We start from the raw sequence: 16,057 nt of genomic DNA on the forward strand, positions 1-16,057 counted from the left end.
CTTTTTACTTTTTAAAAACATACATAGGCATGCTCTCTTATAGGCAAGGCCATATTCTTGGTAATACCCATCAGATTAATTAACGTGAAACACAGTTCTTAAATGTTGGGCTTGATAATGACTTTCCCACAATTGCTATTTTGGGTGCTTTCTTACTAGCCTGAGGAAATGACAAGATTGAGAAGCATGAACAGACAACTCCAGATAAATGTTGACTGTACACTGAAAGAAGTTGACCTCCTTCAATCTAGAGGTATAGACTTGATTGTTTGGTAAACCATAAGTCATAGTATGCTCTTTTAAACTGCTTAATGGCAATCATTTGGGTTTCATAGATGTAGGGACAGCTTTTATCCATTATAAGGATGGCTTTAAAGAGATTCCCACACTCCATGAATCAAACTCTGTCAAGAACTATTATCACTTCAGCAGCTTCATTGTTTGTTCTCATCGTTTTATACTGTTACATCGCATCGCATTGAATTTGTCCTTTTAGGCATTTAACATGAGTGTTTCATACATTAATGGATATTATTTCTGATACAGTTTATATTATGTGATAGCCTTCCAAAATATTGTGACAAAAAAAGAGAGCCCAGAGTAAAATACCTGAGTGCTTGATTTGAAAAGGAATTCTGTACAGTGGAAGCTCTCTTATCTTTGAGTTAGCCAGCTCATCAAGTTAGAGAAGGACTGTCTTTTCCATATACCTACTGCCTCTCCCATTGATTACATGTACTGCTTACACTAGTTAACTACACTCCTGCAGTTAAAATGAATGTTTCATAACTAACAGGAATTCATGAAAATACTTCTCTTTTAAAAACTGTATCTGGCTTTTATATAGTCAAGCATAAAATTATAGGAACCATTAATTAGATTTAAATAAAAATAAGTGGAAAAGGGAGGAATTTGTAAGAAAGTGTCCTTGGTATATCATATGCTGGATTCTGAAGAAACATAAATGCAAAATTATAAATGAATGTTCAGCAGATTAGGGCCCCGCTGCCTGTTTTTATAAATAGAAGTTTTAGTGAAACAGACATGCTCATTTGTTTATCTAGTATCTATGACTTCCTTTGTGTTTCAAGGACAGAGTTGAATACTTGTAACAGATTGTATTGCAAGCCTACAAACTCCTAAGTTACTGTCTGGCTTTTGACAGAAAGTTTGCAGACACTTGGCTTGAGGCTATTATAAACATGGTTTATGTAAGACAGTATGAAGTAGTCCTTGTTCAGCATTAAGATACTGCTGTATTGAGGATGCAGTGCAGTGATAGAATATTTGGATCGCATATACAATCTCTGGGGATTTTAGTCCTCAACACTTCCATAAGAACAGTAGAAGAAAACCCTGCTATATTTATGTTATATTACACGTGTTGTGTAATTTGTCTTAACAGTCCTTTGTTTGAATCAGCCTTCTCCCAAACCTTGGTATTCTTAATTATGGCAGCTAAGAGAGCTTCTACAGTACTTTAAGAGTAGTGTACAATTAGTGTCAAACAGTTGAACTACAGCTATGGAGCCATCTGAACATGAAAGTTGAGGTATCAAGCCAGGTTCTCATTTTAAAGCCTCATTACTCTATGTAGCCCTCTAGCTTTAAGCAGTGAAAGAATCACTATGCATAATATGTAGGTTATATCAACCATTGCTATTATGTGATTACATCAACTTTTTTACTGATGTGGTCTTTGGAGCAAAACAAAAATCAGTAACATTTGATTAGGATGTTTCTAGTAAGCTTTCTGTGATCTGCATAGTAGATCATCAACTCTAACGTAAGTGACTGAAAAAATGCGTGTGCAGCAGCAGTTAATATATCAAGTAGCATTGTGGCTTTCATGAGCTATAGGAATTTTTTTTAATTCTCTTTAAAATAGCCTATTCAACTGGATGAAACTTTGATAGTAGGGCCTTTTAGGGAAGGAGCTGTGGTTTGGTCTTTTTTTTTGTTTGTTTTTGTACTTGAGATTTAGAAATGTTTGAGGGGTCCACATATGGTATACTTTCTTCTAAATTGTTTTTGGCAGTGGAGAGGTGCATTTTCAAGTAGGTGCAAATAAATCATTGCATGACTTGATGAAAAGCAGCTTAATATTTTATTTGTAGTAAGGAACTTTTTCACTGGGGAAAAAACACAACACTCAAAAACAGGAGACTCGGTACAGTAGAACATCCTGTGCGTCCCAGCTCAGGTGGATTTGGGTACAGTAGGCAGAGTATAGGAGTGAAGGTGAGGGCCAGAACTGACGCGTAAGGCAATCTGGTCTGGAAGGACTCACAATAGGCTACGTCACTGATAGAGACATATTAAGCCAGTGAGTGGACATATCTGAGAAAATGTTGTGTCAACAATTCTCGGGGTTGGTTTACTCTGAAAGTTGCACAATATCATCACTAATACGTCCACAGGGTTATGTAACATATGCATTTTTCTTTAGATGGCTTTGTGATAAATTATGAAAACAAGTGTCAAATCTTCTTGCAAATTTTTTTCATTAGACCAAACAGGTCCACCATTCTTGTTTTTCTTCTTGCTTTAAACTCTTTAAATGTCCCATGTACTGAATTCTGCTTCTTAAAGTGCTAGCCTTATAAAAATATTCCTTTAGATAATACATTGTGGACACACACTGGTTTACTGGTCTGCTTGGATATTTTCTCACAATCATACAGAGGATAGGGTAGTGTAATGACATTTGAAACATTGGAAAACATTTTTTTCTTCCCACATGTTTCATTAATATATTTTCTTTTAAAAGGTTCAAATAACAAAAGAACAACTCCTAAACACCTGTGGTTTTCTTCTTTTCTTTGTAGGAAACTTTGATCCAAAAGCTATGAATAATTTTTATGACCACATAGAACCTGGCCCAGTAGTACCACCGAAACCATCTAAAAAAGGTTAGTAGAGTCATAGCATGGATACTGTAGAAGTTAAATAAGTTTCTGGAGAAATTTCTATTCAAACTATTCATTAGAATGTGTTCCTCATAAAAATGTTATCCATATTAATGTGGCAATAATCCCCAAACATTATTTTTGTAAAACATTAAAATTGTTGAAAGACATAATGATAATTTCTTTAGCATAATGAAACTATACTCCTGAAAGAAAATTCTTCTAGTACAGTGAGGATCTTGAAAATTTTTCAGTAGACTTTGTACATAAGAATTCTTTTGCTGCTTGATAAACAGAAGGTAAGTCTAACTGATAGGGATATGATTATTTTCTCATCAAGAACAAAGCAAGTCCTAAATTGTTTTCAGTATCTTACAATAAGTGATAAAATGTAGGTTGGTCACTCATTTTCTATCTTATTCTTAACAGGCTATGTTGTTTTATAGGTCTCAATATACAACTAATATTCAGAGTTCATATTTTAATCCTTTTGTTAAAGGCAATTTGATTTTAAAGGCATATTGAATAGTAGAGAGTGCATAATTTCTAATTCATTTATGGATTGCATCTTAGGAGCTGGTCTCTTTATTGTTTACTACTACTGTGAATGTTTTATCTGGTCTACATTTGAAGTAGTGTAGTGATTTCTAAAACTGGCTCAAAATGAATATTAGTAGATGACTGCCAAATACTAAATTTGTCACTGTGGCAATGTTATATGTAGTTTCAAGCTGAAAGCCTTTGAGTTATATATCATTAATCACTTTAGCCTTTTTAGGTTCATAAAATATGCATCTTTAAACTTGATTTTGCCTCAGAACCTTCTAAAGTGTTATCTCTTATAGATAGGCTAGCAGATGAACTATAGTTAAATGATTCAATGGCTGTCATAGAAGAAATGACCAAAAATCCAAGCGGTCCATCACATTTAAAATGTTGATATTTCTTGAATACTATCATCTCCAAGGAGCTAGATACAAAGCCATACCTTTCCCTGTGCAAGGCCAGTGAACTATTGTTATTGTCTTGGTGCGAGGCATGAGGTCAGGGCTTCGGATGTACCAAGAAGATCCTTATAACTGAATCTCTCTGCTAGCCCTCAATTATTAAGTACTTTGAAGGAAATTTGATGTTTGGTTTTTTTTTGTTTGTTTGTTTTGTCGTTTGGGTTTTTTGTTGTTGTTGTTTTGTTTGTTTGTTTTTGAGACAGGGTTTCTCCATGTTATTTTGGTGCCTGTCCTAGATCTCGCTCTTTATCCCAGGCTGGCTTTGAAATCACAGAGATTCTCCTGGCTCCACCTGGCTCTGCCTCCCAAATGCTGGGATTAAAGGCATGCACCATCACCGCCTGGCTTTGATGTTTGTTTTTGATGGTGAAATTTTATAACAAACAAAGTAGAGAAAAGAAAAACAAAGTCAGTAAACTTCAAGGTAGACTGAGTTACAAAGAGGAAGAAATATGCAAGATACCACAATTAGAAAGAAAAGACGGGTTATCCATTAAAAATGGTAATGAGGGAATATGATTAATATCTTCAATCCAATGAACTCTGCAACCTAGATAAACATATTTCTTGAAAAAAGTATAAACTGTAAAAGGCCCAATTTTTTAAAATGAATAGGTGAAATAGGAAATATTAATAGCTATGTACACATTAAGTAAAACTGAATCCATTGTTTAAAAAATTGTCCCACAAACATAATTTCAGAACCACAATTTGCTAGTGAGTAAATTCTTCCAAACATTTAAAAAGGATAGAAAACAATGTTAAACATAATTTTTTGAAAAAATAAGAAAAGGGAAGACTGCTACCCTTTTGTTTCTTAAACCTTCCACGTGAATTCCCCAACACCATTAGCAAAATTCTCCAGCAAAGTAGTGTATTTGTTACCTATCACCACATTGTATCTGAACCCGATTGACCTTAGAGTTCATGTTGGATTTCATCTTTGTTGTTTGTTTGTTTGTTTGTTTGTTTGTTTGTTTGTTTTTAGAGACAGGGTTTATGTAGCCCTGGATGTCCTGGAACTTGCTCTGTAGATCAAGGTGGCCTCAGACTCAGAGAGATCCACCTGCTTCTGCCTCCTTAGTGCTGGGATTAAAGGCATGTGCTAACACCGCCTGGCAGATTTCATCTTTTCAAATGAAGATTGCCAAGCCTGATTCTAAAACCTTACTCATAAAGACATTAGACACCCATTCCTACAAAATAAATATTATAAATGCATATAAAGGGCTCTACTCCAAGACTCATTTAGTGCAGATGATACTTACCAACTCTGTCTGGATAATTTTTATCATTGTAAAATTGATTTTGTGTGTGCGTGATCCTACAATGGTTTAACTCCTATCCCAAGGGATTTACACTCTACATGTACATGTAAAGTCCTCTCTATCTTTATGAATGAATTTCTTTTTTTCTTTTTTTTTTTCTTTTTGATTTTTCAAGACAGGGTTTCTCTGTGTAGCTTTGGTGTCTATCCTGGATTTCGCTCTGTAGACCAGGCTGGCCTCAAATTCACAAAGATCCGCCTGGCTCTGCCTCCTGAGTGCTGAGGTTAAAGTTGTGCACCAATGGGGTTGGGGATTTAGCTCAATGGTAGAGTGCTTGCCTAGTAAACGCAAGGCCCTGGGTTCGATCCTCGGCTCCAAAAAAAAAAGTTGCACACCACCACCACCACCCGGTTATGAATTTCTACTTTAAAATTTTAGTTGAGATATGGTTTGTGAGAGTACTTGTGTCAAGTGATTTTAAGGCTTTAATCACAGATTTATGAAAAGCTTCCCAGTTTTTGAAATGAAGTCAGTTTTTTTCTGTTAAGCACTTTTTTCCCTTTTGAAGATGGTCTTATCATAAACTATATCCTGGCTACTAGGTTTGCAGATGTGCACTGCCATATCCAGCATAATTTTTTTAAATGTACTTCTAAAGTTAGTGCAGATTGGCTTGTAGTACCATTCAATTAAAAACAAAATACTAAACTGCTAATAATCAGACGTATAGTGGAAATCTAACTAGACTCCAGAAGATTATCTGAGTAATGACGGTGCTAGGGAATTAGGGGCAGAGGAAAGGGTTAACAGAAGCCTTTTTGGGATTGGCATCTGCATTGAAGTGACACAACTCTTCAGGTAACTCATCAAATCTCCCTATACCCTCATTGCAAGAGCAGTGAATGATCTGGGTGTCACCAGACCTGAGCAGTGGCCTAGCTGACTGCATTCAGATCTAATCTGTATACCACAGAGAGGTGAGCTGTCCAAATATTGATTGACCTGCGTATTTTCCAAGATGTTCGTGTGAGATGAAGACGTGTGATGTTGTAAAAGGACTTTCCAGATCTAAGGCAGTGCTCACTGTTTTCTTGCCAGCCTAGAGAAATATTTCTTTCCATTTATTTATTTATTTATTTATTTATTTATTTATTTATTTATTTATTTTTATTTTTTTGGTTTTCTGAGACAGGCTTTCTCTGTGTAGCTTTGGAGCCTGTCCTGGATCTCACTCTGTAGCCCAGGCTGGCCTCGAACTCACAGAGATCCACCTGGCTCTGCCTCCCGAGTGCTGGGATTAAAGGCGTGCGCCACTGCCCTGGCTATATTTACTCTTCTTACTCGGCTAACAGAGTTCTTGCTTTTAGTGCATAACCACCATTCTTAGAATTCGGAGGCAGTACTTTCCAAAGGTGAATCGTCCTGAGGGGTTACATATGGGATCAGGAGTGCTTAGAAAAATGCAAGGGCTTTATTTGCTCTTAAAGGCAGATAATATATAGTGTGCTAGTTGGCATTTTAATGCCGCGGTTGCTTACTAATAACCTGTAAATTCATAACATATAGGAACAGTATTCTGGCATGAAATTGAAATCCCTGAAATGAGTTGGGAGTCCATTTTTGTCACCACATAGTATTTTTTTGAGTTGCTTCCATTTTTCAAGGATCAGTATTCTCTGTACATTCCCATCTGAGACTACAAGAATGTACCACTGTCACTGTCATTGCCGCCGCCACCGTCTTTTATTTGTTTATTCATTTTTGGGTCTTTTGAGACAGGTTCCCACATAACCCAGGCATACAGCCTTTTATGCCTAGTTTCCTTTTTCAGGCAATACTTCTTTTACTGATTGATTTAATCAAAGTGCAGTTTGCTTTCACGTTTCCATTTAGTTGCTGTCACTGAGTTTTTACTCTAAGTATATTTTTCCATCATGACTTACTACTTGGGACAAATGTTCTGTATAGTTCATAAAGAAGCATTACGTGTAGCATTTAACCTCAGACACAAATGCAAGGTGATGTGAAGCTGAGTAAGTACAGGAACAGTCTTTGTGGACCCGTTTACTCTTGCTGAGGAATGATTTCACCCTTCTAAGTACCTTTGCTTTTTTTTATGCAGACTCCTCAGATCCCTGCACAATTGAGAGAAAAGCCCGAAGAATCAGTGTGACTTCCAAAGTACAGGCAGATGTCCATGAACCCCAGGCAGCAGCTGCAGACGGTTTGTACCCATGTCTCTGGAGTATGTTAACTTACATAATTATCGTAACTAGAACATGCCTTTAGATTTACCTTTGAAAATTACAGTCCAAATGCAGAATGGTGTTTGCTAAAAATGGTTTTAAAAGATACTTTTTTCTTAACTTATGCATGCTTTATGTGTACATATCAGTTTGGACTGGCCACATTTCACATATTCAGTAGTCACCTATGGATACCTTATTAGACAGGCCAGCTCTCTAGAAAGCAAGGCAAAATAAGTTTCAAATGAGTTGCAAGTTCTGGGTTTGATGGGATTCTCACACAATAGGACTTTCCTAGAGACTGAAATGATCCATTCTGAAAGGAAGCTGGTTTACGGCAGGAAATGCACCACTCACAAAAGCTTCAAGAAATCCCTGAAACTGACAGGATTCTGGATGCTTTACTGAAATGAACTCACACAAAATGATGCAATTTAGAAGAGGGTTCTTCAAACCGGCCCCCTAGATAGGATGTTCTTTAATCTGTACACGTGCCTACAGGTGTGCAGTGTGCTCCAGGGGTCCAGTATTCACAAGCTGTATCACCTGCTCATTTCAAGTTTGAGGATAGCAACTACCTTTCTGTCCCTTGTGCTCTGATAAGCAGCTCCCCCCATATTCCTGTAACTTCAATAAAGCTCATTGGTTTAACAAGTAAAAACATTCTCCCACAAATGTCTAATGCTTCTTCAGCTTTATGTGCTGACATCCAATTGAAAGCAGGTCTCTAAAAATATTAATATATCTTTGTAGTGGAATACTTACACATTCCACATTATAGATGTTAAATCACCTTAATTTGCAAATGAAAAAGTAACATAAGAAGGAGCAAGATACATGAAAGTACCTTGTTTATATTTTTCTTTACCATTAGGATATGTTAGGAAAAGTAACTTTTTCATTTATCATTGAAACACTATTTACTTGTGTTTTGTTTGGTTTGGTTTTGGTTTTGGTTTTTCAAAGCAGTGTTTCTCAGTATAACAGCCCTGGCTCTTATGGAGCTAGCTTTGTAGACCAGGCTGGCCTGGAAATCACAGAGATCCACCTTCTGATAGGATTAAAGGTGTGTGCCATCACTGCCTGAATTCTACTTCCTATTTTTAATTGCGTGCCTTTCAGCAATTTGTCTTCTGTATTATAAACACTATACAAGCAATATTGATTGAAGTATTTGTGAGGCTCTTCATTTTTATGAAAATATAGACTGTTGTATAACTTGGAACTTACTTCGGCTCTTTGTACAGTTTTTAGTGTATGTTTCTTTCATACATTTCCTTTGATCATGGCTCCCTGTTGTTCTCCTTACTTCTGACTTGTACATGAATATTTTTTAATAAATACTTTCTACAAGGTATTCTACAAACTGCTTTTAAATATGCCAGAAAGATGATTGTTCATGTCAATCAAATTAAACATTCTAAAATGCTACTTCTTTTTTAAATGAATTGTATAGTTTCATAGAACCAAAAATAGCTTTTTTTTGGTCAGTTACTTTATAGTGATTCATGATTTCAAATTAAGTTAGCGTGATACTAAACAAGTAAGATAGACTGAGTTTATGAGGCTAAAGAGACCTTTTAGTTGTTTACATAGTTTTGAAAACTATTTTCAAAGGCTGCATTTGGGAATGACATACAAACAATATAACAACTAAGAATTTGATTTGTTAACCTTTTCACTCCATGATACCCATAGGATTAGAAAGTCACCTGTCCTAAGGGTAAATTGGGAATTTGAGAACCTGTCTATAAAATCCTCATGGCAGTAGTTTATTCCTAGCAAGGCAGCTAAAGGTGGCACTGAAACATACCCAGCTCCTGTTTGTGGTCACGAGAATAGGCTGAAGAGCCCAGTGAATTGATTCTAACAAAAGATCACCTTTCTGATAAGGATTAAAGTCTCCTCATGGGACAAAGCTTAGGGTTTAAACCTGCTTATTTGACTTCATGAAGTCACAAAAGAAAGATAATTTGATAAGCTGGAAGTTACCTATTTGGTTTTCAGTGAAAAATAGGCTTAGCCCAAAACAACTGCCAAACCCTCACCAAATCTCCATTTCCTGGCCTTTCTAAATGTATATTAAGTATTACCTTAGATCTTGATTTCATTGCCACTTAATAGGAACGGTTTCCAATGTTCTCTAGGTGAGTTCTCTGAGCCTCCCCACCTTGCCTTCAACTCCTAGGGCTAATCCATCAGCTGTGTGACTCTCTATCCAGTGACCCTCTTCTCAATAGGGATCTTCGAACAAGGCACACTTGCCAAATGAACTCTAGGAGTCTAAGGCCAGAGAAAATCAAGACTTAAAAGGAATAGACGTTTTAAGTTTTTATGAAATCCCAAAGATCAACCTAAAGTTACTATCATTTGCTATTGCCAGGTATAGACATTTTTCAAAAAGTAATATATGAATAACCTTTTTTGGCAAAGAGGAACAACTCTGAGAACAAAAGAATCATGTATATAGAATAAATTTTAGTTTTATAAAGAGCTGTGAAGGCTTGTTCCCTTTTCACTATTCTGGGAACAACTTTATTAGGAATTTTACCTGCCATTGATGAAGCATTAATATAAGACACATGTGTATTCCTGGAAGCAAATGTCTCATGAAATAAGGTCTCCATTTTCTCAGCCATTTACTGTTCTGTGGACAGTACTTGCAGACAGGAAAGTCATAGAGAAGACAGAATTCACTGAATATGCTGTCAAATATTTCTCAAATTTTCTTTCCATTCATCTGGAACACAGCTTAATTAATGGGTAACAAACTAGGAAGGCCATCTATTCTGGGCTTCTCCACATCCTTGTCTTAGAGCACAGAAAAATGAGTGTGTTTAAAACAAAGTGGAACCTGTATCCAGCTTTGTAAACTTAGGGTTTTCCAGTAGTGTGGTTACTGATTAGCTTACACACTGGGTAAGGTAGAAAGTTCTTCCCTTTTGTCTTTGTGGTAGTTTATCATTTTAGTTTTGGTCAGTTTGGGTGATGCTTGGAAAAAACAACTTGATCTAGCTCCGTTTCTCTTAAATCCCCTTTCCTTAGAACATAGAAGTGGCTGCAGGCAGAGTCCTCGGACACAGCCTCGAGATGAGGATTATGAAGGGGCTCCATGGAATTGTGACAGCTGTACCTTTCTCAACCACCCTGCACTGAATCGCTGTGAACAGTGTGAGATGCCGCGGTACACTTGAGTTCAGAACTGTCACCGAGCTGAGGGTGAAACTTTGAGCACTCACTGGAAGAAAAGGAAACCTCGGGATTGTGTTCATCTGCCCAGCCTTTTCATTTCTTGATTGCACGGGGGGAGGAGGAGTGTGGCCACTGGGCTTACAAAGGAAAAATGGGGAGGTCTTTCTTTTTTTCCTTTCTTAACTCATTATAGAGTGAGAGGTGGAAGGGGATACTTGAAACTGGGAAAGGATTCACTCCTGAACGAATGTACACAAAGAAGTTAAGGGCTTCTGTGGAGTCACATTGTTAAAGTTCCTGCTGAGTGGCTCTTACTTTCTAAAGGGGAATTCTGAATTATGGTAGGACATGTTACAGTTTATGCAGAAAAACTGTGAATTCCAGGGCAGACTTACTTGGTCACAGTTCTCTGGAAACCAAGGCTCCCTGTGCCTCTTCCTGCTGCTTCCTGTGAAGAGATGAACAAGAAATAGCACCTGGGATATGCTTTATTTTCTTTTTTGCAAAATAATGAGTTTATTTGTAATTGCTGCTTTTTTCAGGGGTAATTTCAAACACACATTCATACGCAAACAGGATACTTTAAAATGTGATTTGTAGTAGTCAGGAATTAGGCATATCATGCCCTTTGTGAGGAAGTACAATCAGAGGTAGTGATATCTCTTCTGCTGCATCGACACTGGTAACTAAGACCCTTTTATGCCACATAAATTATTGTATACTTTTCTTAGGTTATTGATTTTAAAAGTAATGCAGTATGGTTTTATAAAATGACTTTCTCAAAAAACCATGCTTTGCCAGTAGCACAGTGAATGTATGCCAAATGAAAGTCCACTCGAAAACCATTCGGAAATCCTGAGCTCAGCTGTGGTTCTTAAGAAATGCTTGCAGTATATAAGGCCCCCCCACTTCTGGTTTGTGATGAATACATGATGTTTACAGCACTAAAAATACTTTGTACCATAGTCTAATTTAGCTGAAAAAAATCAATATGAGCTATTTATTTGCACATGTATTAACCAGCCAATGAAAGGGAAATTGAAGTTGACCAACATCATAAAGTTTGCATTATTTGAGTCATAAGAGAAGACTACTCACAAAATATGATTGGGCTGGGGATACAGCTCAGTGGAAGTGCACTAGCCTAGCATACACAAGGTGCTCTAGGTTTGAAAAGAAAAAGAAAAAATGCTATCAAAACAATGATGTATACAGGGGGCTTTGAATATTTTTTTTAAGTTGAACAGACATCATACTGAATTCTGGCAGTTCAGGGAATACTAAAGCACTACTTATGAGACAGAATGCAGGTGTGGATACACTGAAGAAGATAGTAAGTCAGGCCACTTGCCATGATGTATCATGAGAACATTAATAATATTATATTTAAGTAAGTTCTCTGCCTTAAATTTTATTCTTGGCTCAGAATTGAATTTTGGAATCTCTTCCCCATTTGGTGAACGTAGACAGCAATAAAGTTGATAGGTTTCTCCATCCTGAAGAATTGTACCTGAAGAACTACCAGGTCTGCCACCATGCTCCTGTATACACACTTTATACTGTCACTGTATTCTAATTTAGCATTAGTCTCCGGCAGACCTGGAAAAACAAGCTGCACTCAACAGCATAATGAAACCAAAGGCATAACTCATTATAGTTTTCTACCAGAACTATGATTTTACACACTGCATATAGCCTTTATCTGGAGAATTCCCCAAATACATCCATTTGTCTCACAAAGAGCATGATTCCGTAATTACTAGTAAATATCTCTCCTACAACTGTGGCAAAACTGTGAAAATAGCAATGGTGGAAAAGCAGACAGGCTCAGAACCATGGATTTGGGAAGGGTGAAAGACTTGTAACTTGAGTCTCTTGTCAATCCCCAATACCAGTCTAGCAGTCCTACTGTTCTTTAAGGTGCCCTTGCCATTGTATGGTTTCTTGTCTCCCTTAGTGATGGACAACTCCACTTGCTGTTGTTACCAAACAAGTTAGGGGAACATATATACTACTTGGTATTCTACCTAAAAGATGTACAAGTATCCATAGTGAGATGCTGAAATACCAACAGTTAGTGTGGCACTTGTTAGTTGAAAATGAAAGTAGCATGTGTGAAAAGTCTGATGCTTTATTAAAACCATGTAGATGATATTAAAACTATTGCATGAAAACACACCAAGGTCAATAAGCTGTTAACATACAGTAGATGCATGGTTTCAGTCCTTTGATGATATAGTCAGTCATAGCTTTCACCTGACAGAAAAAAAAATGAGGCAACAGTTGATTTGCTTGGTTTAAAAGGTAGTTATGAGACATCGAAAGGACTTTAAAGAAGCTTTGTACATGTTAAATTTTAGTTGTTCACTAGTTTCATATGCCTATGTAGGCTGTATTCAGGTCCTAAAAATGAACAGAATAACTTGACACTGGTTAATTTGATACATTTAATTGTTCCATATATAGACTTCTTACCTATGACCAGTTCGAATAAGAATTCATTGAACCTTCCTTTCCCCCCCCCCCCCCAGAACGTTCTCTGGTCAGATTGGTATGCATAAGTGGATGGAATATAGTGGTAATGTAGAACTTGGGTGATAACCAGCTGCTGGGTTGTCCATGCCCTTTGGATCAGTTGGTGCACTCTTGTTTCGTGTGAGAGGCTTCTTTCATAAAATACTAGTTTAAGGTACCTGGTAACACAGACCTGAATCTACATTTTTCATTATTTCGCTGTTTTTGTAAACTGCTGTAAACTGGGTTTTTAGAAAGCATGTTTGCCATCGTGTTAAAAGAGCATTGCCCCCTTAAGTTTTGGAGTTCTTCAAGTTTAAAGTGAAAACAGAAGAGCCAGGAACCTGTAAGCACTGTAAAATGTTTTGAATCGATACTGATCTAGTTTGGGAGAAAGTAGAGGCAGGGGATATTAAAGAAACAAAAGAAATGTGTTGTACAGATTTGTAGTTTTAGAGCAGATTAATGATGGTGGAGGAGAGTGTTGCTAATGTGTTCATTTCCCAGGAAGAAATGGGAAGAGTAATATGCAGTTTAATGTTTAAGGAGCTGGTCTCAATTTTAGTACTTTCTAATTATAAAAGAAATCAATGTTTCCTTAAATTTTGTCATTGGTTTGTCACAGTTATCTAAGGGTTCATTTCCAACTCTCTGTGGCAACTCAGTTTTATATAGTCTTTTAAAGAGGTAATTGTTTATGTATTTCTGACAGTATGAAGAGAAAGAATATGAGGCATAGAAGAACTGTCTTTTAGAAATATCAGTGATGTATCCTGGAATGTGAAGATGTCCCTCTAAGATTACAAATTGAATTATTTTAATATTGTACCACTGTTAGACCTTGATTGAATCCATATTGCAGTGTGTGTATGTATATCTCTAGAGAAAAGGAAATGGCGATTGAAATGTTACTTTAAAAACTCAGAATTGGGCACTGACTGTGTAGCACCACTACTGTGTCTTTTTTTAAAGAATTAACAGTATTTCCCTCTTGTGAAAGTTAATTCTGATGATGTTTCATATTCACCAGATTTTTTCTGTATTATCTGCATCCCCAAATATTTCAAGTAGAATTGTGCATGGCTTGGGCATTCAGAGATAACAGAATGAGTCCATTTTAATTTCTAAAGCCATAAAAAGTTGCTCTGAGACTGAATAGTTCTGAGTTCTTATTTATAACTACACCCGTTGTCCATGTTTCTTTCCCTACTGTAAAAGAATTGATCATTTTCTTCATTAAAGCAGCAAGAAATTAATTAAACCTTGTACATACCATGTCTCTTAGATTTCTGTGTACGTTGTGAAGGACATTACTTTGAGAAAAAAATTGTATAAAGGCATATTAAAAGGCTGTGCATGCACCGTACCTCCAAGCAGTACATCTTCAGAAAGTCAAAGATTCCTGCAAAATAAATTAATAAACTAAAAACAAGCTCTACATTCTGCATTTTTTCTGTGAACTAGTTCTGCTTCTAAACACTCAGGTTTCTGCATTGCAGAGCTAACTGGTGCATTCCCCATATTTTAAGGCATGCAGTGACTTTAGGCTTGAGTTATCATTAGGTACCCATTAACCCCAATTTGAATGTTTGGCCAAATCATGCATAAAGAGGTTTTATAGAAAGTTTGGAAAAAGTTAGAAATTCCAATGCTTCATTTCATTCAACATTATTTACAAAAGTGAGTAACTTGCTTTTGTACAGTATCATTTATAACTAGTTTTTCAAAGACAAGGGAGTCACCAGGCCCTAACAAATTTGCCTTGCTGTCTAGTGAGCTTTTCCGCCTTCTGCAGAGTAATCACCACAGGTGGATTATAACCTTTTCTTTGAGTAGGACTTTCTACATGACTGATAGATAAAAATTACAAGCAGAAACAACAATTCTATGATACCCCACTTACTCATTGGTCACCAGCCAAAATTATATGTAAGCAGTCTTCATCCTTGGCATTACCTCTAGATTATTTTGAAAGAATTCTCAGTCTATTCATTTGTAAATACACTACATTGTATTCATGGCATCTTAATTGTTGAATTCCCCTAATAGGTATCAGAATTTTTAAGTAAACTTTCCTAAATTAAAATATAAACAGAACACTTGAAATACATAGTCCTTAAATTTTTTACATATATACACACAAATGAATTTGCATATTTTTTCCTCTTTACTGTTGTAAGCCATTTATTAATGAGGAGGTGTTCATGAGGACACTTCAACCATTTCATTAGGCTATACAACATCCTAACAGGTGTTGTAAAGGGAAAACATGGTATGCTATTCCTAAAGAGAATTATGAATCCAAGATAGCCTGGGTTGTAATAGTGAGACACCCCCACCCAGGGGATTATATGAATACCATCTTCTATATCCCAGGTTGTCTTTGAAATGATTTATTTTGAAATAGTTATTTCAGATATTTGTTAACTACATTGGTGCTTTTCTGTGGTGCTCATACTTGTAGTTAACATTTGTGAGGAGTGTTACCCAGATTGATTTGTCTTCAGCTACTGGCCAGGGAGAGAGATTCTGACCAGCTTAATTTCCATAAGGAAGACTATAAGATAGATTGTCAGGGGATGTGTGAGTGAGTGAGTGAGTGAGTGAGTGAGTGAGTGTGTGTGTGTGTGTGTGTGTGTGTGTGTGTGTGTGTGTTGGGGGCTGCCCAGTGTTTGTTTCCCAACTGCACTTCCCAAAAAGAACTTCACTAGACTGTTCATGTGGCATTGCCCAGGTAATATTTTGTGATGGGTATTTCAAAGATAGTGTAATAGTAAGCTGGATGTTGAGAATCATGCTTGCACTTAGGGGTGCTGAGGCAGGGTGATCATGAGCTTAAGGCCACAAACCTTAAGCATGCTGAACAGATGTTCCATTGCTGAGCTACATACCCAACCTGTTAATAAAACTAAGTTTTGCAT

At 36.7% G+C, this 16,057-nt stretch overlaps 1 protein-coding gene across 3 annotated transcripts in view; it reads left to right on the forward strand.

The window, feature by feature from the left end:
• The window catches only part of Tab3 (TGF-beta activated kinase 1 (MAP3K7) binding protein 3), a 59,122-nt gene extending 44,548 nt beyond the window's left edge, over window positions 1-14,574 (forward strand). For all 3 annotated transcript variants that reach the window (XM_036174766.1, XM_036174767.1, XM_036174768.1), the window contains exons 6-9: window positions 160-253; window positions 2,829-2,912; window positions 7,307-7,408; window positions 10,476-14,574. In XM_036174766.1, coding sequence (XP_036030659.1) covers window positions 160-253; window positions 2,829-2,912; window positions 7,307-7,408; window positions 10,476-10,624 — 429 coding nt within the window. In that variant the 3' untranslated portion in view covers window positions 10,625-14,574. The remainder of the gene's footprint in view (window positions 1-159; window positions 254-2,828; window positions 2,913-7,306; window positions 7,409-10,475) is intronic.
• The last annotated feature ends 1,483 nt before the right edge of the window (window positions 14,575-16,057 follow it).

Source organism: Onychomys torridus, chromosome X (genome assembly GCF_903995425.1).
Source record: "Onychomys torridus chromosome X, mOncTor1.1, whole genome shotgun sequence".
NCBI classification, from domain to species: Eukaryota; Metazoa; Chordata; class Mammalia; order Rodentia; family Cricetidae; genus Onychomys; species Onychomys torridus.